We start from the raw sequence: 27,757 nt of genomic DNA on the forward strand, positions 1-27,757 counted from the left end.
GAATTGGGGGAGGAAAAAAGCCTTTGATGGGTTGCGCGTCAGTCAGTGTTTAAAAAGTATGGTACAAGTTTCTAGATTTAAAATGGATGCATCTACTCGGAGAGTGGTCAGATGGGTCAAACACTCTGATTTCAACACTGTTATTTTCTTCACTGGGAGCCAGTGAAGTTGGCATAATACAAATATTGGGCCTCATTACGAGTTTGGAGGCAGCCATGCCGTTAATAAGAAAACACATATACAGTGACTATTAGCTTATGTATTTAGCTGAAATCAAGTGAACATGGGTTTAATTTCCTATAGTATGTTTTAGTTTTTTTTTAACAACACCTGTCTAATATTCGGCAGACATATTGGAAAAACAAGAGAACAGAAAAAACAAACATAGAAATAGGTTCAAATTACTCATAAATTAACATAGATTTGCCAATACATACACATGAATGGAAGGCAGTTATTCAGCAATAAATGTTACTGGGGTCAACCTCTATACATATCACATTTATAGTTGTTGTTTCTGAGGTGTACTGGATATTGGGAGGTAACCAAGACTTGGCATATCTATGTTCATTTATGAGTAATGTGAACCTATTTCTATATTTGTTTTTTCTGTTCTCTTCTTTTTCCAATATGTCTGCCGAATATTAGGCAGGTGTTTTTCAAAACAACTAAAAAATAATATGTGTTTTCTTGCTCCCATTTCCATTAAGCATAAGTATACAGCTTTATTGATACTTGGCATGTTAAATGGTACAATCTTTGCAATAAATGTGAATACAGAGTGATATTTATAAAAATGTGTGTGGCAGGACGCCACCCCCATGTTCCAATAGTTTGTAGCTCTCAAGTCCTTCCACAGACCTTGAGCCATCCGTTTTGTTACTCATGCCCTTAATAAGGGCATGGCTGGCTCCAAACTCGGGTCCGGGTTCCTTGAATGATGAATTACCGGGCCATTCCAACCTTGGAGGACCCAGTAATTCCTCATTCAATGTACAAATCCCCATTCCCATTCGAGCCCCCATAGGGCCCAAAGGGAATGGGGAGGGAGCTATAAACAGGCCCGTTCATAATGGGCCCGTTGTTAAATCCCTGGTACCCTCGCCGAACCCACAAAGGACGTCTGGTCTGACCAGACTTCCAGAGCGGGTCCCGCAGGGGAACCTCGTAATAGGGCAGAATGGGTTTAACGGCACCGGCACCTTTACCGGCGCCGTTAAACCCATTCAGCCAGGGCCGTAATGAGGCCCATTGTTTTCTCTAAAGATGTACATGCCAAAGTCCTGCCTGCCACAGTCAAGAAGTGTTGTATTTGTGTTATAGGATTATCTGGAAGAACCAGGTATATGCTACTCGAATACTCCGCTCTAGACTGCATCTGGGTAAGAAAGGCTTGGGTTTGATTGTTTGAATCCAAAAGATTGAAAAGACGCTTCTGGTAACTAAAGCGAAAAGAAAACCTGTTCATCAGCACGGTTCAACTGTGGATCCGTGATAAGTATAGTGTCTATATTCACAGCCACGTTTTTCACCAGTGGACGGAGATTAGGACAAGGAGCTAAATAAGACAATACACTTCATGCAGCCATGTACTACAGAAGGCACTTCAGAGATGAGGATGAAGCCTTCACTTCAATAATGGCCTGAGTATCATCAGCATAACCATGGGAATGGAGGAGGTGTACCCGTGGGTGAAGATATCCAGGAAATAAAGGGGACAATGGCAAGCTATGCGGTGCCCCAAATGTCAAGGGTGTAACTCTGAAGGGAAGGTTGGCCAGGAGGTGCAATGTTTCCTGTTAGAAATACATGCAGTTAGCCTTCACTTTTGAATCCTATATTTTGTAGTCTACATATTACCTTGCTGCGACCAACCTGTAACCTGGTCCCTTTAACTCTCCTTACCACTATTCACTCTGTAACCCGATCCCACATATTATCTTTTTGTACTGTATCATACCCTGCTGTCTTTCGTCTGTGCTACTTTCTGTAACCTATGTTGCTCTTAAAGTCAAAGCGCCCAGTTACCCCAGGGTTTGGCTGGGAGATACAAATAAACAAACTAAACTAAACTAAATTTGTCATGATTGATGATATCAGATGCTGCCGAGAGGTCAAGGAGAATCAGGGCAGCTACGCTGTCCCTATCTGAGATCATCCTGCACAGCAGAGGCATAGACAGGGTAGGGCCTGAGCATGCAAGGCCCACCCAAACTCTGTAAATGCACCCTCAGCAGCGTTGTGTGGGCATTTACAGGTGTTAATGTCACTGCGGTGGGCCCAACTGCATTATCTTCATGCCCCACTTGTTAGATAATCTTGGCTGCGCCTCTTCTGCACAGCCATAGGGACTGACTCGGCATGCCTTCAGGGCCTGACACCAGCTCGGGAACTGTCATTAGGGGAGTTTTCCTCAATAAATATAAAAAGTTTCAACATCACCCCCTCTCAAATTTGCAGGAAAGGGCAGATTGGATATGGGCCTGGAGTTAGGCATTTCTGATTAATCGTTCTAATGTATCCCTTCGTCTAATCAAGGACCAGTCAAGGGTGTGAGGAGTAATTGATAGCCTCCATCATAGCATACAGAGCTGTGGGATCAAATAGAAATTCCTTGAAATATCTAGCAAGGATCAAGTCTTTTCTGGAATCTGAGGTTTTGCTAGTGGCTGTCATCTGAGGGATTTGCAGCATAGCTAAAGGTAGAATAGGGGAAAAAACTCAAAGGCCCCCATTCATGGAATTATTTGCATGTGAAACTGAGATTTGCGTGCCATTCTGCTCACAAATCCCTGTTCATCAAACAGGGATTTACGGGCAGAATGACACGCACAAATCCCCCTTTTACACACAAATTATTCCATGAAGCAGCTCCATAGTGTAGTGTTTGGCTTGGAAAAACTGGCCTGCTGCAGAGTAGGCTTATGATTTGGGTAGGATAAGTTGGAGTTGATATCTTTGTAGATTTTCTTACATTTGAAGAGAAGGATGTCAGTGTTTGATCTTAGAGTTACTACCATGCAGGCGCGGAAGTATCTTTATAAATTACCGGAGACTTCACCCTGAAGTCAGAAGAGCTCCTTTTGGGGAAGTGTGGCTGGATTAATGCCCTTTTCTCTATGTATGAGCTCATTGTTTCTTTTACTTTTAAAATTCACAATCAAGGTGCAGTCATTCTGACAGACTTTCTATTCCAAATGGCACTTTTTCTAATCTCGCTGCTTTCAGGGTTTCATTAAACTAAGGGTTGGGTGTCTTTTAGAGGAAGAAGTTTGACCAGGCGTGTACTTATGGGTTCTCTGCAGCAGTCAAAGGACTCTTCATGAGTTTGGGGGATATTCCGAAAAAGTGATGAAATAATGTTTCAGTTTGAGGGAGTCATATGAGGCTGTGATTGAACATATTTCCATTCTCCACAGGGTGTATTAGCTTGGCACATCTGTTGTTAGGTCTAGCCTGTAAACTGTAAAGGACAAGTGATTGGCAACTGGTCAGAGCATAGTAATACTAGTGGAATGTTGGTTTTTAGGCAAGTATCTTCAGGACCAAAATCAAATCATGGCTTATGGCCTTTGATTATATTTATGTAAAGTGACAGACTCATTCAGTCCATCATGCCATAAATATGACAAAACTCCTAGGTTGATGAACCATATAAAGAATGTTGGTATGTTGTTCAGGAAGTGCTCAGTAAGCTGTCACGGTTAAGGGAAGGGTCCTGACTGCAACAGGAAATTATGTATATATGTGGGGGGTGGGGGGGAGTGGGCAAGCAGTGATTCTCAACCCGGTATTGCATCTTGGGTAATAGTGCTGAAGGTCAAGTGAGCCCAATGGATACATTCTACACTATCTCCCAGAGCGTGAATACAAATAAGAAACACAGTTTTTCAATTATCTAGGACCAGCCCAGTCAGAATAGAGGCCCTCTCTTCTCTTCACCATGCTTCTGTAATAAGCAAGATGCCATATTATCAGACTCTGAGAGGTCACAAGTGTCCTTCACCACAGAATGGATATTAATGAGGGGTCTGTGAATAATGCCAAAAACCAAGTTAGACATCATATCAGGACTATTTGTCATGGTGTAAGGTATATGTTTGGATGGCATAAAATCAGATGTCAGAAGCATAGAAACCTACTTCTATCAAGAACTACTACTTCCATACATCTCATCTTTATATGTCACTAGTCACCTGGCCGATTCAAAACCTAAAAGTATTTTGGACATCATCACTAGGCCTTCCAGCAGAAGCATCACACCACCCGTCAATACAGTACACCCTTTCTGAAGCATGTAGACCTTCCATGATATTGACCTCTGGGTATTGTGTCACATGACACCCCCCCCTTGTATGTGTCCCACAGAGGGGCATTAATGCTCCTCCCACCATTTGATCATTGATGTTCTGTGAGTTATCAATTCTCCACAACTCAACTAACCAGTTTGTGTGGTCACATGGGCATAAAGGACTTTGGGCCAAGTTTCTGCATGACAGCACTTCTGCACATGGGGGCGATAATGCAGGGCAGTGATATACTGTTAATTTGTTAGCCAAACACGAATCCTCTAAATGCATACTGTGTAGGAACATTTAGAAGACCAATAAAGTTAGTTAAGCTAGAAAATGAACTCCCATATTGCCCTATAATATCATTTGCTCATTTTCACACATCACTCAAAAATATGAAGGGAATTAAGTTTTAGTGTTGTCTCATGTCAGGTTTGAGATCTGGTAGTCTTTTTCTTCCTTCATTTTAATAGCATAATTGTGCTTTTTCGTACAAAATGAAAGTAATGGATTTTGCAGGATATGGTGGGCCTGTACACTCGGACATGTGGATTATTTTACACTTAACATGGTGCAGCCTGAAAGATATATAGAGATGAGAAGAGAGAAGAGATGAAGAATTGCTAAGTGGTTCCATGACAAGTCTGACACTAGACACGTGTAGATCCACAGGTGACAGCATGAAATGTAAAAAGGAAACGTGGGCAGCATTAGCGTTTCACTTGTGAAATCATGCAACTTGAGCTGTCTGTGTTATATTCAGGTCATGGTGTGGAGCACAAGCAAAATAATGGCGTGCACACACCACGGTAATAACCCATGTGATCTAACCATGGCCCATGACATTTACGAATGGTGCATCCCGGTACTGCTTCTCTACCTTCTGGTAGTTATTCCTATGACTACATTAAGTTCTAAATTACAATAGGTTGTCTAATTTTACTTCTGCACTTATCATGTTTTCTAATTTTACTTCTGCCGATTATCGGCAAATATATCAACACTTCATTTGCATCAAAACATTTCCAAATTATGCATGAAGTTACATTTGAAAATAATGCAGAAATGTGCTTTGCCCAATCTAACCAATTCATACTAGAATCAAAGAATCGGTGCAGGTCTTACCAATTCCCATGTAAATATTTTGCTGTTGGCTACTAATGTTTGTGCAGTTCATCATATTTTTTAAATAACTTGCATTCGAATTCTACAGATTTGGGGTTAAGGAAATTAAATTCTTCAATTTAGAATGCACAGATTATTTTGACTCACACACCCAAATCACACCATTTTTAAGGGAATAGATAAGACACAGTTAAACTTGCTCTCATTTCCCACTCCTTATTAAATAGCCAAGGCCTTCATTAAATACACATTATCAAACATATCTCCATTAGGTTATGGTACGGGGTCCTAGAACCATAGTCTAATGTTGACTATCTCTTTGAAAGTGCAAATATCCCTTATTAAATCCTACACTGTCCCTGCTGGGAAACATTCCCCTTTTTACACAGCAATCATAGCACATGGAATGCAGTTTTTATTTATTTGATTGTGATCTCTTTCAGATGGAAATACAATGAAATCAGGATATAACGCACAATAGCAAACTACAATGTTGTCTATATGCAGTCAAATCTCACTAAGTTTTAAATATAATATAATGGGAAGCACTGTCGCATTTCAGACAAAATATTAGGATTTCTCTATTTTGAATGAGGGGCCATTACTGGAAATGAACTCCCAATTCCATAGCACCCCAGGGACTTAGGGCAATTATTATAGGGTGTTTATCTTATTACATTTGGGGAGCTTTCATACTCGCTTTAAATTGATCTTAAATGGCTCGGAGCCCGCATAGACCTTCTCGGATTGGAAATCCCCTACTACGCGTGCACATCCTGGTTCCTTCCACCCTTTTTCAGGAAAGGAAATCTACCTCCGGGACAAGTAGGTTCAAAATCTCTCAAGAACAAACCCAGTTCTCCAGATGGTATCCAGATTCAGCACTCATCTAATGGGATAGATGTTTTCATGGGTGAAATTATATTATATATTCGCTGCCTTATTTTAGATTTTCTTTTCCAAAATAAATTCTGTAATGCAAGTGAAAATTAATGGAAAGAAAGAAGGCAGGGCAGGATGTGCTAGTTACACGTGGCATCAGACAATGTTAGAGTTCTGTAAACTCTCATAGTTACATTATGAAGGAAAGGTCCCTTTTTTAATCAGTATTTGAAATAAGCCTTTAGCTAGTCGTTATGTGCTAAGTGAATAAAATATGTACTTTTGCCAAAAAACTAAGATTAGGAGCTTTTTACATTATTTGGTTCCTGAAGATGAATTTGTGCTCATGAGCAATACATCACAGAATGGAGCAAATCAGACCAAATGAATGTATCATTGAGAGGAAAGCCATAACATGTGATTGGGTATCCCCAGGCATGACAGCTATATTTCTGATTAACACCTTCGGACCCAACAGGACTATCTTGATCAGAGACCAGCATAAACGTGCTGAGGTGTCGAACAGCCAATACTCCCCCTTTTGAAGCTATGGCCCAAGTATATTTACCTACAAATACAGTGGGCACACATGTGCATTTCTCAGCCATGGCTCTCTCTCCTCCATGAACAGTACACTACATGCTTGATTATGAAACAAATATTTTTTTTTATGAATTTGAGTTTATGACGTTGTGCTCTCACTCTTGTCTTTGCAGCATGAAAGGTGTAGATGCTGGCAATGGACTGCGAATGTTTGTGCCAGATATCGGTATGTTCATTGCTAGCCTGGCCACGTGGCTGGTCTGTAGGAACCTCGCTCAGAAGACACTCACAGAAGATGCAGCACAGTACAACTCACAATTTGAAAATGAGGAGCTGGTATGTATTGTATTTTTATGCATGCTTACAATTTTAAAAAAATACACATATGTTTAAATTGACTCTATGAACTTAGCTGTGTAGAATGTATATCTCATTTGCTTACATCAGCAACCTCACTCTGATACTGACGGTGTGATCAACCAATGGTCTTTTATGTACCAGGAAACAGGAAGTGTGACTTGGTTTCGAGGGCATGAATGCAACATTTTAATGTAATGTGAGTCTGTAAATGACTGCATGATTTAAATAGAGTACTTCACCGTGGATTAACAGCAAATACATTTATGATGATGTTGTCTGTTTTAAATGTGTAATGCATACCAACATGAAAACGGATGAAAATCACAGAGCAGTGATGAAGAGACATGGAGCAAACACTCTACACATTAGAGCTTAAAAGCCTAATGTCACCCCAGTAGCAGGAAAATCCAACAGCTCACTGAGTATTAAACCCAGACCATTGCAGTTCTGCCTTTACTGTGAAATGGTCTGGCTTAATGTGTATTCATTTTGAAATGTTCACCCAACCAACACATTTTTTTGTTGCTTTTGACGAACAGCAATACATAGAAGGTGAATTTAAAAATACCCAATGCCAGCCTAAACACATCCAGTAGTTACAAATGGATCTATAATGAACAAGGTTTGTGACCCATATTTTTCCTTTTCTATCTTATATTGAGTTATACCAAGTACCCAATAATTACACTGGTACGGTATTATGTGATACGAAAAGGTATTTAAAATGCTCCCATACATAAGTGGTTCACACGGTTCTAGTTAAAGGCTGCACGTCTGCTCCTCTACCGATGTGTGTTCTTCACCGCTCATCAGCATTGTGTGATTGAAATAGTGGGCGTAGATCTGTGTCTAAACGGCTGAACATATCATGCGCCACTTCGAAGTTTACTCCATGAGCACTCACTGGTAGCTCTATGCATTGTCTTCAAGAGACATTGTTCCCTGGGTGAAATTCCTGGTCATATTAAGTGGGAATTTGCAATTTGAAACTGCTGGCTGCAGGCTCTGTCAGTTACCGGCCATCTTGGTCCATGTGCTCGGGCACGTTCCTCATTGGTTCAGCAAAGTGATCAGTCCAATCTCGGCTTATGGAGAGCTGGTCCTCAGTACCTGCAGTAGGTATATGTTGCTTTTGCCTCCCTGTGTCTGATTCAAGCAGATCTGGTCAACTAGGTTCTCTTGGGAGCGGAGGGTTCTTGAGAGTTTTTGAGTTGGGTGGTCTGCACAAGGGAGCATCATGCCTTGGTATCAGTCTGGTTGATAGTCCCATGACCACCAATACCGGGCACAGCTTTGCTATTGGAACTGTTCCCTGGAAACTGCTGGAAGCTGCAAAGCTTTTGCATGCTGGCTCATGGGTCTGTAACTTCTTCGGTGCTTTGGGATTTAGAACTCAGTTCGACAAGCTATGGATACAGATCCTCAGGTGAATATGGAATTGGGGGCTAAGTGGAAAACTCTGCTTCACTCACACATTTGCATTTATTAAAACTTTGTGCCACTCCCCAATCTCTACGGGGCTGTCACATTCAGCTTTGAGGGACCTTATTCCTGTTTCCTCTGTGGTGTGTACTTAGACCGTGAGACAGCCTTCACATAGTGGTCATATCCACATCATACCCCGCTCTCTGAGGCAGGCAGTTGTCATGGCAATATGTGGTAGCATCCATATCCCATTGACTCTCTCAGAGGAATGGGTCTTTGGACTTGATACTGTGCTGGTGGGGACATGGCCAGGGTACAGTGGGCAGTATACCACACTACAATCAAACAAAGGTTGCCACAATCAGTGGAGCCCACACAGACAATTGTTTGAGGAGTCATGCATTGGAGCTCCCTAACTCGAGAGACTTAGGGTCTCTTAGGGGCACAGTCAGTATTCAAGACCATGATGAGGACTCATCAGGGAATGGTTGGCTGTGCCAGGTCCTGTGAAATTAAACGTATTCAGGGCATCGCGCAAGAGGTGCAGGATGGAGCTTTCAGTTCCAAGGAAAGGTTGTGATAGCGTCTTATAAATATTTTGAAGGGTGAAAGTAAACATCAATAAAGGAGGGGCCCAATCGAGCTAACAAATTAGGATACCTGGAACCAATGGTTAAATACCAGAAACACATTACGTGCGCGCAATGCTGCACCGCACTGCCAAAGACCGTTTGTACATTTAAGACTCTCATCACCTCAAGGATGATATGAGGGCCAAGAAAAGGCAATGGACCTCATTATAGCGGTGGTGGCCATGGTATGAATGGTGCCGGTAAGGGACCGGCACAGTTCATACCGTGCCACCGCATTACGAGTTCTGCTCGCGGATTCCTGACAGCCCGCCAGGTCTTACCTGGTGGGGTGTGCGGCACCCACAAGCATAACTCGTAATGCCGCTGGCACCGTTATTAACGGTGCCGGCGCATCCATGCTCCCCACCCGCATTCTGCCTTGGTTGCCAGACATTTGGTCGAAAAAAATTGGTCGACCAGACAAATGGTCGAAATTTTTTTTTTTATTATTTTAACCCTTTTTTTAATTTTTTTGGGGGGGAGGGTCCCCCCCAACCCCCTTTTTTTCTCTAAAAACCCCTTTTTTAACTAAACGAAAACCCGAAAAATAAATATATAAATAAAAAAAAAAATTCGACCATTTGGTTTTCGACCAAATTGCGTCGACCAAATTGCAGTCGACCAGTTTTTTTTCGACGAATTGACTGGACACCTTCTGCCTTATGTGGCAGAATGAGGATCGGGAGCCCGGCAATACCGCCACCCGTGAATGGGCAATTACCGGCCATTCATCTCGTAATGGGCCGGTTATTGCCCAATCGCGGGACCCGGTGCCGGTAGCAAGCATGGCAGTAGCCATGCCTGCCATAGAGGCATGGCTACCGCCATGCTCGTAATGGGGCCCAATGTGTCCCTCAGCAAAGCTATGCTTCCTGCTCACTGCAGGATGCGATCCAGGGGGTCTGTTGCACCAGTGCAACTTTTCAGTTCTTCGATCATGTGAGCGCCTGGGGACCAATTCCGTTGGTGATGGTGCGCGGTACAAATACCTTTAAAATTAACATTAACATGTCCATCGCTGTGGTATCTCTTTTTTTAGACCTATATTTATCCACAGACCCCTCCCCACCCCCCCACACCCTGCCAAATGCACGTTTGTGTTAGTGGCAGCCCTTTCTTTCATGACGAAATCCCTTTTTATCATTTAGATAAATCGCTCACACACATAAGTGGGATTTAATAAATTGTTCAATAGCTGCCAGTTCTAACTTTTTACGGAAAGGTTCATGTTTCCGCGCAATGAGGAGAGCCAGCTTTCCATGTTGAACAGATTGCGAAGTGTGTAATATCTTAAGTGTGCGCGCAGCACCTTCTACAACATAAAATTGCCATCTGCACCAAATCATAGCTGCTTTTAGGGTTTCACTGAAAGCTGTGAAGGTGATGAATCATTTTATAATTTTTGATTAGAGACCGCAATCTTGCTCATTTTTTTGCTTAATTCGCCTGCTTGAAATGCTCTGCCTGCCTATAAAGCGACGCTCCTGGGCAAGTGCAAGCCAAGTGTTCGGCCCTACATGCGCCGTAATGAGGTGACCTGCGGGGCTGTTCCCTGGCAGGCCTCAGTGGTGTCTGACTCACTGATAATGAAAAACAGGCTCTTTCCCTAAAACACGATCATTTGCTAATTAAATGCTCAAGATCATTTTTAAGAATGTTTTTGGCATTTTATCTCCTTTCTCGTACGCTAGCTGTAGTGTCATGTTGGGCGATTTTCTGAATCACACAATCTTTGGGTGCGTTTTGTTCTCAAGAACTTTTAGAACTTTTCCCGACATTTAACCGGGGGAAATTCGAGATCAGGCAGAGTTAATAGTTTGTGAAAAGCCAACAATTAAAAAGCTGACGAATTTGCTGTTACTACAAAGTAAATTGTATTTTCCAGCAGATTCTGATTACTGGTGAATTACTTATTTATTAGAGAATTCATTTATTTTTAAATCAAAGGTTCCTTTCTATCCAAAAGTGATTTTCATTGTTTTTTTTAATTGATGACTCTAGTTTTTTTTAAACAAATCGTTTGATTTTTCAAGAAAACATTTCATTGGATTGAATCGGTTTGTAAATAATCCCTTGGTTTTTGCCTTTCACTTAAGGGAACACTTGTAGACGAAATGAGGGTGATTCGAAATTCACCAACGGAGCACATTTTAGGGCACACACGATTCAATTCGCCTGCTGAGAGAATTGGGTGTATACATTTTCCAGCAGGATCTGCATTTGTGTTTCGCAAGACAGAGAAGCGCTTTATGACAATGCCCAGTCAGTCAAAAAAACACTTTCCTATGAGTCACACGATCACGCGCTTCCACTCAAATTAGCATTCCCTTTGCAAAAGAGTAGTTTGTTTCTAACCCCATATGAATAATGAAAGTCTGCTTTTGACTAGGCTATGTCGGTCAATCTTTGATTAGTTGACGCATTCTTCGCAATAGCTGAATGTTGGGTGTGAGACATCACTGAACACAACACACTAAAGGTCTTTTTTAAACATCTACTTCTGTCACTAGAATAATATAAGGATAAATGCAGACTACTGAATGATAGGATGTAAATCCGTCTCACTCCCAAGTGCCCAGCTCCACTGCTCCCCTCCTTTCTCCTATACCCTCCACCATAAGTGGCACCATAAGTGGAGTAACTCCCTCCTTCTGAATGAACTGCTGAACCCTTGGCGTCCTCTGGGAGCTTTCCATACTGCATTTGTTTTGCAGCATCTTACAATGGCAATGGTGCATCCTACAGAGGCAATGGCACAGCCTAGAGAGGCAATGGCACATCCCAGAGAGGCAATGGCACAGCCTAGAGAGGCAATGGCGCATCCTAGAGAGGCAATGGCACAGCCTCGAGAGGCAATGGCGTATCCTAGAGAGGCAATGGTGCATCCTAGAGAGGCAATGGCACAGCCTCGAGAGGCAATGGCACATCGTAGAGAGGCAATGGCGTATCCTACAGAGGCAATGGGACAGCTTAGAGAGGCAATGGCGCATCCTAGAGAGGCAATGGCACAGCCTCGAGAGGCAGTGGTGCATCCTAACGAGGCAATGGCGCTTCCTAAAGAGGCAATGGCACAGCCGATACGATCAGTCAACCAAGACTCTATTCAAAACGAATCTTAGGCTCTATGAACAAGTTAAAATTGCTGCTAAAGCGAAATATTGCTCTCGTCAGATCACTAATATGCAGAAGGAAAATATTGCCATTATCAGAGAGTTGCCCCTCTTTCCAATTCGAATACCTCGTCTGTGGAATTATATGATCAGGCCGTTAGTTTTTCTGTATCCAAATTTGCAGAAGCCCAGTTATTTTGACTTTGGTGGCCTCAGCTCTCCAGATACATCTCTCCCACTTCCTCCTCTGACATTCCAGACCCTGGTCAAGGTGCCTCACGTTCTTGCAAGGTGAACTCCCAGTCCAGTTATATTGTTTAAAGATCATCGTCAGCTTCTACTAACCACCATCACCTCCATTATAAATACATTTACGAGCTTATGAACAGTTTCTACCGCCTTTTAGCATGTTATTGTGGTGTCTCTCTTCAAGAAAAATGTCACCCAATCCTTCCCTACATAGTAAGGCACGCCGCTATCTTGCTGTTGCCTTTCCTGGCAAAGACCATGGCACGTTTGGTCACATGTCGTCTCAGGGCGTCATTAAATCCTCCGGATTTCTCAATCTCCATCAGCCATGCTTCTAGAAAGTTGCCTCCTCAGAGGTGAACGACGGCAGGCCACAAAGCCTCTGCTGCGCTGACTCCCATTACAGAGCTCAAAATGTTTGCCTACAGGTCTTAATCTGTACTTACGTTCCTTATTTTGTATTTATTATTTCCTGTTTTTTTTTTATATCTTGGTCACATGCTGAGTTAGTGTATCAGACTCATTCTGGCCTTACGTCAGTGAGATTACAAAGTGTCTCTGATTTATGCTCGTGCTCGCAAACACACCGATATTTAGCAATTCAGTCTTTTCAGTTTACAGGACTAATATTAGTATTTGCTGGATGAACACAGAAAGTAATTCACCCCGTTGAAGTTCAAAATCACACTGATTATATTTGCCAACTCAAACATTATTTTCGGTCAGTAGCCACCAGGTGTTTTGCATTTGTCACACTTTTTCAAGGCTGTTTGTATCATTATGAATTCCAGTGTTTCATTTCAAAATGAGCAAGATGGACAATTCTACTTGGTTGGTTCCAAAAGCAGTTTAAATCTTCCATTATTAGTTGAGTTAACTAGTATTCTATTAAGTTAACTAGCATGCTGTTGTCTCCACAAACCTTAACATAACTGTTAGTAGGTTTTACTTTCAAAACAACTTGTGCCTCATTAAGAGTTTGGTGGTTACCCACTGATAAATTCGGTGGGATACCACCAACCAGTAATACCGTTCCCACCACTAGGTCTACCGGAATTACCAGCAGATTACCAGTGACAGTAAGGGTGGGAATTCCCCATTCCATGGAGTCCTATAGGACCGTCCTATAGGAATTGCCGTTATAACCGGCACTGGTAACATCAGAGCCCGGCAATGCTGGCCTTTTTTGGTGGTGGGTGCCAGAGTTACTGGAAGCTCGGAGCTGCTGGTAAAATCCGGCGACCCCACCACCAAACCCGTAGTATGCCGATGCAGAAACATGTCGGTAATCGTTATTACCGGCACGTTAATTCTGCACCGGCATACTTATAATGAGGCCCAAAGCCTAGTTAAGGGGCCTGACCGATATGCGATAAGTTAACGAGGTACCGGCAATTTACAGGCATGTTTGCTCTTAAATGACATACATAGCGCTATTATCACGAGGCTGTGAAGTCCACCATCTCACCACACTCATTTTATGTAGCTTGGACTCGGTTGCTGATTTAAGAATGAGTCCACCAGAAACAGCAGACCCGTAGCCATGTATATAAACACCAAGGTTTGTGGAAGTTCAAAGTATCAGGGAAATCCAGTGGAAAGCTTTGCTGTGTCACAAAAGGGTTCCCCTTGTAAAGTGCATTTTTGAGCCATGACTGTGCAGTGGCGTTCTTAAACCTGAAATTTAGTCTGCCATGGACCTGCGTGTTTATTCATGGAAGAAAGCAAAGGAAATAGGGGGGTCATTACAAGTTTGCATGTCTGATAATAAAGTGCTGGTAATAATGGGTAGGAATGGAGGATTTACCTCAGATAAGAGCTGGAGGTAAATCAAAGGCCTACTGGCAAAATACAGCCGGTATTACTGGCACAGTGATATCATTGCTGGTAATACTGGAAAAATCCCCCCCCCCCCCATGGAGTCCTATGGATCTCCATGGAATTAGGATTTACCGCCAGCGCCTGACCTCTTAATATGCCAGTATTACTGGCATGTCAGGCGCCAGTAATGTTATTACCATTTGCTGTTATCCTGGCGGTTATACCACCAGACTACCGACAAACTCGTAATGACCCCCATACACACTGCAATCCATTGAAGTGTAGAGAATAGGGGAAAAGGGACACACATCTCAGCCATGTCTCTCAAATAAGAGAAGAGTCATTAACTTCTATGGATTTACCGACACTTAAGAGGCAGAAACAATGGGCCTCATCAGTATTTGGGCAGTAGCCCTTAAATGTGGCGGGAATGCTATTACTACCGCATTTAAGGGCTGGTCCAATCAAGAGTTGTGCGGAATGTTTGTAGTTTTACCTCCAGATTTTTGCTGGAGGTAAAAATCTCCACGTTCTGACAATTTTTGGTGCTGTTAGTGCAGCGCTAATTGCCCAGGCATCAATAGCACCGAAAAACCCCATTGGGTCCAATGGACTCAATGAGGAATGGGAACTTACTGCTGCACCTCTACTCGTGATCTGGTACTAAGAGCGCGGACCGAATAACGATAATGCTATTTGAGTTGGTGGTATCCCAGCTGTACCGATGGGATACCTCCAAGGCTCTGATGGGACCCAATGTGTGATGGTGCGAATATATCATGTAACACAAAATACATGATATATATAATACACAATATACCAAATATATCATGAGATATCATGTATCGTAATGTAGCATAATATAACATAACAGTTTTGGACACACTGGCCCTCATTACGGTGTTGCCGGCAACCTCGCCTTACCGGTTCCGCCACCTGACATCCCGGTATTACCAGGATATCACAGGTGTTGGTATGTTCAGTGCCCTTACCGCCTCGGAGTGACCCGCTCCAGAAAAGGTGCCGGTAACATGGTTAACGGCACCTTTATTTGCACATCAGGTCACTCGTAATAAGGCCCACTGTATCTCTAAAATCTTAAAGACCCACAAAAAGAAAAGACATTCCACTCAGAACTTCCTACAAACTGTGTGATTGTGTGCAGTACATGTTCTGTTTTGCAAATTGAAGTTGGGCATCAATTTCCAAGAGGAATACTTAGTATGTTTTTAAATTGTGATGCAAATAGTGTGGATTTTGTTTGTTTTTTGCTGTCATATCGCTTAACGTTTTATACTTAGCTAGGTATTGTGAGAATGCTTTTGTCTTTGTAATATTTTTCAAATGTTTGCAGATTTATATTCTAGCAAGGGGACATCAGATAACATGAGTCCATTCCACAAGTATGAGCACTGGTTTCCCTACGCTTGCACATTTCCCACAAACCATCTTAATTTAGGCTTCTGGGCTCTATCGCATTCCACTCCTCTCATACCTTTGTTTTTCAGTCCTGAACTAGCATACATATAACATTTAAAATGTTTACTGATGACTCATTGGCTCTCATTACAGTTTTGCTGGTAACCCGGCAGTAATTCTGGCGGGATACTAGCAAAACTACCTTACTGTTTCAGCTGCCCGACATCCCAGTGTTACTGAGTTACCACAGGCGACGGAGACACCGGTAAATTCCCATTCCAAGAAGTCACATAGGACTCCATGGATGGAGTTGCCAGAATTACTGGCACCAGTGATTTGTGGCATTTATTTGCCGGTAGGGGCCTGAACTACCGGCAGGTCAGGCTTGGCGGTAGATCACTGTCCCGCCAGCAAACTTGTATTTACCCAGTCTAGAAAAAAAGGCTCTGTGGAATGGGCAGGATGAAAGCCAGATTGAAGTTGGGGAGGGGGAGAGAGTGAAGGTGCAGATGACTAGACATCTGAGAGGAAATAACCCTCTCCAGAGGTTTAGACAGGAAGTGAAGGAGAGAGATTGGACAAAGGTGCAATGACAAGGCAGGATCGAGAGTAGGCATTTCGAGAACAGGAATAACGAAGGCATGATTAAAAGAAGATTAAAAGAAGATGAGAAAGTGAAAGAAATGAGAGGTAGGTTGATGTGAGCTGGGAGATATTGAATCAAGGACAGATTGTGTTTTGGAGGTGGAGTTTGGGTGGTAATGAGAGGGATGTGGATGAGGTTCTGTTGGTTGGAAATGCTTCGGATTTGGGTGTGGACTGTTTGCATAGAAGGGTGAGGGAGGGGATGGGAAGTGATCAGAGACGTATGATGCCCGTGCTGCAGGCTTACCTGGGATTCAGGAAGCATGGGTTCCAGACCTTCGAAGACCCTAACAGGCCCAAACTGAAATTGTGCTTTTCTTCATCTAAGGCTAGGGGGTGAGAGACCTGTGATCTAAGAGGTAAGACGGTCATGAAGGGGGGGGGGGACTAAGCAGGTGGATGGGACAGAGGTCATGTGATCTAAATCTACTTGCACCCACTAATCAAATGCCAAGGAAAAGAGGCTAGAAGACATCTTCAGAGAGGAAAGAAAGGGGACAGGCTAAGAACAAAAGCACCAACAATGTGATTAGCAGATGGGTTTGGCAGAGTTTTCAGGGGCCGTCTATAATCTCCAAATACATTAGCTTTTATTCTTGGCTTGACATCCTTCGCAAGACACATCAGCCATTGCATTTATGTCCACATTCCATTTGCATTCACCTGCATCATGTATTTATGTGACAATGCAGAAGCTTCTTGATCCATCAACTGCGCCCTTTCCTGTACCTATCCCTCAACCGATAATATGTTGAAGTAGTGATGTATTTCCCTCCAAACTGTGTGCATGAAATTTACTCCCCAGCATTGCTTTCCCTCTGGATGATGTTCCACCATTTTGATTTAACGCAATCAGTTTTTTTAAAATTTAGTCTTTGATCATATTATTGTTATCTAGTATATTATACCTTTTAAAAACAATGTTGCCAATACAGCGTTTCCCAGAAGCATACACTCTCCTGCCCCTTCAAGTTCCCCGATGCTCCTGAGCTAACCCCCCCGCCCTGCAGAGCAGTCACCAACTATCTATGCTCATCTGAGGCGACAGCAGTGCAAAAAGCAAGAGTGGCTTCCACTCTGGGGTTCATCAACTCTGGCTATAGGCTATCACTCTCCTCACCTCTAGTTGAAATGAAGTGGGCATGGGATAAAGCTGTTCATATTGTCTTCTTTCTTAAACTCCATCTCCTTATTTTCCCAAACAAATGTCTTCACTTTGTCTGTGCCACTTGTCTACTTCCCTTGACTGGCCTGTCCGCCATTGCTTGCTGCAAACACCTGAGAATGAGTTCCTTTGTACAACTCAAATCTCCCTCTCACCCTTTCTTCCCCTCTTAAGACTTTGTCTGCCTCCCCCTCTGGGCACGTTGCCTCGGTTATAAAATGTCCAAAACCTTTACAAAGTGCTTGAAGCAGGAGCCTATTCCTGTACTTCTTGGAATGTTTGGAGGCCTTTAAATCCAGAATCTCCAATCACACCCAGGGACGGGCGCTCAGCCAATCAGGTGGTTGGGAATGTAGGCGAGAACTGGTTTACTCGGGCATGCCTAGACCTGGTGGGCCATTACTAGCCCTATACGGCCCCGCCACAGTAATCATAGCTATATGATTACTTATAATATAAAGAGATTATCTACAAATACCTAAAGATGGATAACTAAAGGATCCACTTGACAAAAAAGGGGGAAAGAACACAGAAAAATCTCTTGCATACTCCAGGTTTCTTAGATATTCAGAGATCCTTTCTGCATCTGTGCTTTGGGAACTATTTCCTAACCAGTTAATTTCGTCTTAATTAGAATTATTAATATGGAAAATGCAAATATTCCTCCTTTTCAGAACCAGGAGCGTCCCCCCGGTGGGATATTTGTGTAATGGTATGATTTCTTAATTTGCCGCCCCACCCAAGCAGGCTTTGACTGGTAGCAGAACTACCCCAGATCAGGGTCAGTTCACGATCGTTTGGAGAGGGGCGGGTGTTGAATATAAGTCCTGTGCAAGTATTTTAAACAGTCTGGAGTGCACAGAGGTTACCTTACTGTTATTTGACATAGTGCATGCGTGTATATGCAGGAGTATGTTTTATAGAAAGACGCGTGCATTGCGAACATTTCCTGGCAATGCTCAACCCAAGTGGGAAATAAACAAAACAGAAATATTACAAGAAAATGTCATTTAAGTCCCAATGAACACTCTCCGTTTTGCCTGCAGTTGTCATTCATGTCACAATGTCTTCCTAAGTCATCACGGAACACAGGCATATCCTTTGCTTCGCTAGTATCACTCACCAGCAAGTAGTACATCAGTGCTAAGCGGAGACCTGTGTGAGCAGCTTTTGCATACACCAGGAGGTGTGCTGTGAGTGATGAGGAGGTTCAGTGCATCTTTCAGGCAATGTTGGGATTCCAGGCATTTTTTGTGCATTACTGTGTTACACTGAAGGACATCATCTACATTTTGCACTGATGACGCAGTACTCATTGAAGCATTGAACAAAATCAGTATTTTGTTACATAGCTTTGGCTGTACATGTGAAGTCTGCTATTGCTATTTCAGCATTGGTAGAAGTGTACCGAAAAAAGTAGTGGAACTGTGGTCTCGGCCGGGGACAGGGTAGGTGGAAGCATAGTGCAACATGTGACAAGGTGTTGCGGCCGGGGCATTTCAGTAGTCTAAGTGACTATTAACTAAGGCTCCTGTTACAATTTTACACTTGCACAAGGACATGAACGGACAAATCCTCTGTATAGAATGGTCAATATGGTTGTAAAAAGAAGAGGAATGGTAAACAGAAAACAATTAAAGTAATGGAACACCGCTCCCGACCGTTCCCGCTCACTTCGATCACTGTATTTCAGATGTAACCACATAGTAACTGCATATAGTAACTGCGTGATGCTAGGCATATATCAGTAGGATAATGCTGATGCTGTTCAGCTGAATCTACCAAAAATGTGAGAGGCCCACTACTGTGAATGAAAAAGAGCAAACACCCTGTGATATGTGATGTTGCCCAATCAAGAAGGTCTACAATCAAGTTTTGGCTCACCATGCCTCACCAAAGAGGAAATATCGACTTACATGTCAGTCTTCCGCTGCCCAGAAGGACCATCCAGCATCACGCTAGGTCAATCTTCCCTGAATGTGAGTACCAAATGAAAGCTCGGACACTGGTCTCTGTCTTGTTGGGTGTCGTCAGTGAGGTGTGGCTTTGGTGCTATGTCTCCATATGCAACAAGAGAAAGTGGTTCACGTCTGGATTACCCATACTGATTCAGGGAAAATCCCGGCGCATTTCAAATATTGCCAAAACATGACGGCCCATCCATTGAGAATGAATAAGGCCAAACAACATATTCTCATGGTATGTTACTGTGATGAAAAAACTTCCCGGGTAGCAATGGTCCAGGGGTGAATGTCAGTTTTTAAACCATCAATCTGCCCCACACCTATAATACACCTCAAGGGATCCTAACAGATTATAAACCTCCTTGTCCAATGTTGGTAATGTGGACAGAACTTCAGGCTTATTGCTGAAAGGCCATGGATCGTTGGTTAGTTGCAACACAGAGAAAATACAATTATTACCGACTGATAAAAGGGACTGTCCAGTCAAGGTTGTATCAAAAATATTTACTTTATTTATAGCACAACAGACAGTTCTAGCAACACCACAAATTTACACCCTATGCTGTAAAGGAATGCAGAGGACAGACAGTTTCAAAGAAGCAAAAGGATGCACACTGGATACTGACAGGAGGGTAGTCGGTATGGTTAATAACCACAACAGTTTAAGGTTTCTTGGCTTCAGCACAAAGGTAGCAATGGGTCTTAATATGTCTCTAGGAGCCTTCTGGGAAGGGCCTGTGTGACAGAACCACAATGTACCTTGTGCTGTAGGTGTTCTAGGTGCTCGACAGGGTTGAGTCGGCTTTAGCGTGCTTTGCAGGCTTCTGTGACAAAGTTCAAGATGGGAGTCAGCTGCGGGTATCAGCAGCGAGACGGTTCGGCGAGCAAAGCTGGATGAACATCTGCAGGCAGGCCTACAGGGCGGCACAGTGTCAGTAATCGTTGGCTCATTGTTATTACACAGGTCTGAAACATTGGTGGAGACATCTCAGATGTCCTTAAGTGACTCTGGCTTGACAACAGTCAGCATTGCAGTCGAATGTAGCTCGAGGAACTCGACTGGCTTGAAAATGTATTTTAAGGCGAACGTCAGTAGATGCTCATCGATGTACTTTTCCCAGCTCTTCAATGGGCTTGTTTCATCCTTTAAGGCAGATGGCTGACAGCTGTGGAGTGTTTTGCAAGCAGCTGCTTTCTCCTTTTTTGTAGGTTCAGAGACGTTCTGGCACTTCCTATCTAGGAAACTTACTGCAGAGCCAGGCAGGGCATGCTGTGTGCTGGCTGGGAACCAGTCCTGGAGTGGCTGGAGGGTCCTCTGCAATCTTTCTATTCCTCTGTTCCCTGGGAGATGGCTAGGGGAGAGATCTTGCTTCCTTCTTTGGATATCCTGGCCTTTATTCACTGGCAGAAGATGTAAGACAGACTGTACCTTCAACCAGGGTCCAAGGTTGAGTCCTTCTTTGTCGGTTGAGTTCTTCTTTGTTGCATCTGGTGGAGTCATCAGAAGATCTGCCAAAGGAGTGGCTTGGCCCTCTTTTAAAGCCAAGTGGGCCATAGTGATTGGTGTAGGATAAGCCTAGCTTAATGAACCAATCCTGGGGTCCCTACCAACAATCTCCTATATGCATGAGGTCATAACGAGAGTACTTTGCAACACGGAAGGTAAAGGGGTGAAAACAGGACTAGGTGCGCCCCAGAACTAAAATGGCTGAAACCTTCTTGCAACAGAAAGATCTCTGGGCACACTCCCTTGTGATACTAAGTCTCACCCATCTTCCTGTCAGTTGTTGATCAATGGATCTCTCTGTGGTTCCTGCTTAAAGCAGCAGGTCTCCATTGAAGCTGTGGTGAGACCAGTCTCTATGGTTGCTGCAAACCACATTCTCGTACCTTATGAAGGGGTCACCTAGCGGGGAGGCCTTCTGTAAACAACAGCCTCAGACATGGCATTTCACTGCCCCTGATACTGAGAGGTGGGAGCTGGCTTCAAGTTGGCACAGTTGCATATGAAAGGTTGTTGGGTTTCCTGTCTCTTTTTATCCTCAGCAGCCAGGCCCTGTGTGGGTCTGTTTGAAATGCCGCCTTTTGATATGATAATCGCTGCCACCAGCTGCAGGGCCAAACAAAAGATCATGGTGAATCAATGGAGCCTTTGTCAGGTAATCAGCTGACCATGGCAGGGGGAACATTGGCCCTCCACCTTCCTGGAGATGACTTTGTGCATTCCTCGGATGTCACATTCCAAATAAATATGGCTGGGACGGACGGTGCCTGTAGGCATTATCTAGCCAGGAGTACATGGGTCTATGCTTTGTCATGAGGTGAGCATAGGAAAACGTGTGTTGATCAGCCCGACTCAATTTCCTGAGGGTGGTTTACCATCATTACATTTAATGAATAATTTCTAAAAATCCCCGAGTGCACACCCACCGTGGATGGTCGAATTCCTCTCAGTTACCTACTCAGCAGGGTTTTCAATTGAATATTAGCTCCCTATACCTTACCCCAGTTTTGGTCAAGGGCAGCCCGACCCCTGCCGGGTTCCCTGAGCTCTACCACTCACTACCATGAGCAAGGGTTTATTGTGCAAGTAGTATAAGGTAGTAAGAGATGGAGCTATGAGCCAGATAGTTTGTGGAAGAGAGAGAGATTTGATTAGTGAAATTGAACTTCTTTGTTGTAATAATTGTTCAGGTTCTGCTGAAGATTTTGAGATGTCTTCAGGGTGAAGGGTTCTTATAATTTGGATCCGACTTATGGGAGCACGTTTGCCTGACTTCTTGAGCCGGCTACATGATTTCCTGTCCCACCCCAGACACTCAATAATTGTCTGGGACAGAACAGGAGCATTTCCTTGTGCGAGTGTGCAGTGACTGGCTCCAAAGGTAAAGTTAAGTGCGCTGCTCGCTACCCTTGCCATCTCTCATGCCACCCTTCCCCAGACCATTCAAAAACAAGTGGTGCTGTGCATGCCCCTATGCCCTATCCACAAGTGCCATCATCCTCTTTTCCCTGTTCCAGCTCCCCTCCACATCCCAAAAGCACAAGTGCTTCCCCACCCACCCAAATGCCATCAACCACTTTTCCCTGGTCCGGTTCCGCTCACCATCTCTAAAACACCAGCATAATGCATAGCCCCCACCCCGCCCAACATCTCCTAGGCCACCATCCCCTTTACCTTGTTCTCTGCCTCAGTCCTGCATTCACAAGAAAACCATTGAAGCTGTCCATATTCAGAGGCCCGTTCTTTTCAACGCACCACCGCCCATAATTCCACACCCAAGTGCTCCCAGCCCCCTTTCTCGCACCACCATCAACTAAAAAGTGGTGACACCCCATGCCCCCTAGTACCACTACTCCCTTTTCTCTCCCTTGGCTTTGTTTATTGCCCTTTAGCTCCTTTTCTTGGCCCCAGCCCGCTTTCTTGCCCCAGTCCACTTTAGCCCCTTTTTTGCCCCGTCTGCTTTAACCCCTTCTCTTGCCCCTCAGTTCCCTTTAGCCCCTTTTCTTTGCCCTAGTCCGTTTTATCCCTTTTTCTTGCTCCCTGGTCCTTCTTTGCACCTTTTCTTGTCCACCACAGGTTTAGCTCCTTTTCTTGCCCCCGACTCCTCTTTAGCCCCTTTTTACCCAATATCCCCTTTAGCCTCTTTTCTTGCCCCATTTAGCCTCTTCGATTGCCCGCCCCTTTTAGCCTCTTTTGTTGGTGCCTAGTCCTGCTTACTAGTTACTTGCCTCCTTTAGCCTCTTTTGTTGATTCCAGTCCCTTTCAGCTCCCTTTCTTGCCTCCATACCCTTTTCATCCTTGTTCTTGCCTGCAGTCCCTAACACAGGTCCCTCCCCTGTTTTGCATTACATTTCCCTTGCTCGGCTCGTGTTTGGCCCTGAGAGCCATGCCAAACCTCCATGCTCCATGCTTTGCCTTGGCATGGGCCTACCCATCAGTTCCCCGGCTGTCCCAGGTTTCCGGGTGGTTGAATTAAACTCATTCCCTCCACTCCACAAATCAGGCCTAACCTTCTGAGGTTCAGTGGTTGCATTCACTGTAATTTTGACCAGCATCTTTCTTTCTCTCTGTGGCTTTTGCGCGCCAAGATGCCCACTTGGAGGGGGAAGAACTGAACCAATGGGTTCTTTGTTCATAGTGAAGAAAACATCTACATAGGCCCACAAATGTGATTCTCCCTGCCCTAGAGTTTGACGCCTGAAGATGGCTGATTTTAAATCAATCCCTGCACCAAAATGGCGGATGATGCTTGTCGGGATCCAACCTGCACTGTCCCGCCTATTAACAGCCTACTAATACACGTGCATAATTATGCAGCCTGCTATTCACATCCCGCCGTGTATTATTATTATTGCTAACCGTAAACTCCACTCTCGCAATTCCCCGAAAGAGACGCGGATCCTGGCAAGGAACAGGGCCCTGTCCGCATGCGAGGATTTGCTCATTTTCGTGGTTTCGGATCTTGTAAATGCCACAGATTTGAACTGTAGACATCCTCTCTCTAGGACATAAACAGCACAGCAGCAAAGAGGGGGTTTGAAAGGCAGCCTCGGCTGCCTGTTAGCAAACACATTATTGGAGGCTGATGGCGTTTCCGTGCATTAGTGTTTATGCTGCACCAGATGAAACATTTAAGAGCTGGATGTTAATAAACGAGCCCTGCAGTGACTAATGGAGAATCTGGCCCCAGTCACGAGAGTAGAAGCTCCAGCTGCCCCGGCCGAGCGGCCGGCTCCCCAGCCCTCCGCGCCCCCACCACGCGCTCTATCTCCGGCTTGGCAGGTTTAAATAGTGTTATTGGATGTACGTGAAACATTGGGGAAGAAAATGAGAACGACGTTCATTGCGTTTATGAGTGTGCCACTGTCACACTACAAAATTGAAAGGTCATGGAAAACGTCCATATGGACATAAGCAATGCAGCAGTGATAGAATGGATGCATGCCTTCACCTCTAGTGAAGGCATTGTGCAATTCTATGGCCACCCATGTGTTTCAGAGATGGAAGGGATTTTTGCATGGGCGAGCAGTGTAGGGTTGCCAGGCCGAGCAGCAGGGCCGGCCTTAGGTCAGGGCGGGCCGTACGACCGCCCAGGGTGACATGGCCGGGAAGCCTTTCAAGGGCTACCCAGGCTGGCGTGGTGGGAGAAGTGTCCTTTTGAAATTAAATGCGCTCGCGGGAGCGGCCACATTTGACAACAAGAGGGTGCTGGCAGCCTATTGAGATAATTATCTCTCTGCACTGGCTCAGGAGTGGGGAGATAATCATCTTAATAGGGTGCCACAGCACCCTATTGTTGTTAAATGCGGCCGCATTTAATTTAAAAAGGATGCCTTCTCCCACCACTGACAAGAAACATTTGGCGCCTCCAAAACCCTCCCTCCCCCCAATTGACCAGGGGCAGACAGGGGTGGGGGGTAGAGGGGGCAGGCGCCATATAGTACTTTTTCTGCCCGGGTCCTGCCACCACTAAGGCCAGCACTACCGAGCAGTGCTAGACAGCCGTGCGAGGAGAGTAGCACAGCTGGGCCGAGCAGTGCCTTACAGCCGGGCGAGGAGAGTAGTACAGCTGGGCTGTGCAGTGCTGCGCATCCGGACGAGGAGAGCAGCACAGCTGGGCTGAGCAGTGCTGCACATCCGGGCGGCGAGAGTGGCACAGCTGGGCCGAGCAGTGCTAGACAGCCGGGCAAGGAGAGTAGCACAGCTGGTCTGAGCAGTGCTGCACAGCTGGGGGAGGAGAGTAGCACAGCTGGGCTGAGCAGTGCTGCACAGCCAGGCGAGGAGAGTGGCACAGCTGGGCCGAGCAGTGCTAGACAGCCGGGCGAGGAGAGTAGCACAGCTGGGCCGAGCAATGCTGCACAGCCGGGCGAGGAGAATAGCACAGCTGACCGAGCAGTGCTGCACAGCCAGGTGAGGAAAGTAGCATAACTTGGCCGAGCAATGCTGCACAGCCGGGCGAGGAGAGCAGCACAGCTGGGCTGAGCAGTGCTGCACAGCCGGGCGAGGAGAGTAGCACAGCTGGGCCGAGCAGTTCTAGACAGCCAGACGAAGAGAGTAGCACAGCTGGGCCGAGCAGTACTGCGCAGCCGGGTGAGGAGAGCAGCACAGCTGGGCTGAGCAGTGCTGCACAGCCAGGCAAGGAGAGTAGCATAACTGGGCCGAGCAATGCTGCACAGCCGGGCAAGGAGAGCAGCACAGATGGGCTGAGCAGTGCCGCACAGCCAGGTGAGGAGAGTAGTACAGCTGGGCCGAGCACTGCTAGACAGCCGGGCGAGGAGAATAGCACAGCTAGCCGAGCAGGGCTGCACAGCCGGACGAGGAGAGTAGCACAGCTGGCCCGAGCAGTTCTAGACAGCCAGACGAAGAGAATAGCACAGCTGACCGAGCAGTGCTGCACAGCCAGGTGAGGAAAGTAGCATAACTTGGCCGAGCAGTGCTGCACAGCCGGGCGAGGAGAGTAGCACAGCTGGCCCGAGCAGTTCTAGACAGCCAGATGAAGAGAGTAGCACAGCTGGGCCGAGCAGTACTGCGCAGCCGGGTGAGGAGAGCAGCACAGCTGGGCTGAGCAGTGCTGCACAGCCAGGCAAGGAGAGTAGCATAACTGGGCCGAGCAATGCTGCACAGCCGGGCAAGGAGAGCAGCACAGCTGGGCTGAGCAGTGCCGCACAGCCAGGTGAGGAGAGTAGTACAGCTGGGCCGAGCAGTGCTAGACAGCCGGGCGAGGAGAATAGCACAGCTGGGCCGAGCAGGGCTGCACAGATGTGCGAGGAGAGTGGCACAGCTGGGCCGAGCAGTGCTGCACAGATGTGCGAGGAGAGTGGTACAGCTGGGCCGAGCAGTGCTGCACAGATGTGCGAGGAGAGTAGCACAGCTAGCCGAGCAGGGCTGCACAGCCGGACGAGGAGAGTAGCACAGCTAGCCGAGCAGGGCTGCACAGCCGGACGAGGAGAGTAGCACAGCTGGCCGAGCAGTGCAGCTGAGCATGACACTCCCTTTCAAGATCGTGGAATGCTATGTATGGGAATTCTTTCAGAAATTGACTTTCCTAGTTTATTGATGCTACTCTCAAGTAAGGATGCATGAACTTTCCCAAAGGTTTCCAATGAAAGATAGTGGGACACAGTGCCAAGAATACTATTTCCCCTACATTTTCTGGTTGACACATTTCGGTTTACAAACCAATCCCCGGGCACCTCCAAAAATCACCTCTACGCCTGCCTCCACTTCCTCAGTGCTCTCTGCGGCCTTCCTCGCACTACAGCCGCCCAAAAATAATGTCACTCCCCTTTTTCTATTTTCCGGGCAAGAGTTCTGCAAATAGAAAGAGAAGTTTATCATGCCCCTCTGCCCTGTGGCTAATGGCAGGAGCGTGCACTTCCTTGCATGGCCCTCATTTCTACCCCGAGTTGCCTGAACCGTTCCCGGTGACCAGTCAGAAAAGTTCAAAACAGTTAGTTGAAATAAAAACACTCACAATTTGTGATTCTGAGAAAAATGCTTCATGGGGGGAATACTCAACCTCTGAAAAAAGAGAACACTGTTTGGGTTATTTTGAATATCCAGGCGTGATACAGCTTCTGGATTAACCGGCATAAAGGTGCTCTGCCTGGTTGAACTCTTTTTCAAGTCTGGGGTTTTTGGGTCAGTTTGGCTGATGGAGTGGGCGTATGGAAAAGGGGTGCCATTAATACGTGCCATTCCCGCTATGCCTTTCAAAAGTAAATGGTTTTTTGCAGCGTGTCATTTTCATAATGGGAGAAAACCATTGGAATCCTGTGAACTTTGCATGTTTTTAGCCCCTTCCAAAAGCAGACAGATTCCAGTGGAAACCAGTGGATATCCTGCCAGCCATGCATGCCTGGTACGAGGTATTTATACTTTTTGTACCACGAAGAGAAAAACATGTCTGTTGACCTGGATGTGCCAAGTTGAACACGTGTTTGCACTTTGTCATAGAAATGATGACAATTGCACAGAGGCGACCAAAATGCACTTAAGTGCACACCTTGGAACCATATTCCTTTTTACTTTTGTGAAAACTATCTCCAGTGGGTGCTACTTTGGCAACCGAACTGAAGCAAACATGCGTAGTGGCAATATCTGCCATACAGTGCCATCTTA

At 45.2% G+C, this 27,757-nt stretch overlaps 1 protein-coding gene across 8 annotated transcripts in view; it reads left to right on the forward strand.

Moving 5' to 3' along the window:
* Positions 1–27,757, forward strand: part of PIEZO2 (piezo type mechanosensitive ion channel component 2) — a 1,512,892-nt gene that overhangs the window by 803,859 nt on the left and 681,276 nt on the right. For all 8 annotated transcript variants that reach the window (XM_069613375.1, XM_069613368.1, XM_069613370.1 and 5 more), the window contains exon 5: positions 7,016–7,178. In XM_069613375.1, coding sequence (XP_069469476.1) covers positions 7,016–7,178 — 163 coding nt within the window. The remainder of the gene's footprint in view (positions 1–7,015; positions 7,179–27,757) is intronic.

Source organism: Ambystoma mexicanum, chromosome 5p (genome assembly GCF_040938575.1).
Source record: "Ambystoma mexicanum isolate Mex_15411 chromosome 5p, UKY_AmexF1_1, whole genome shotgun sequence".
NCBI lineage: Eukaryota > Metazoa > Chordata > Amphibia > Caudata > Ambystomatidae > Ambystoma > Ambystoma mexicanum.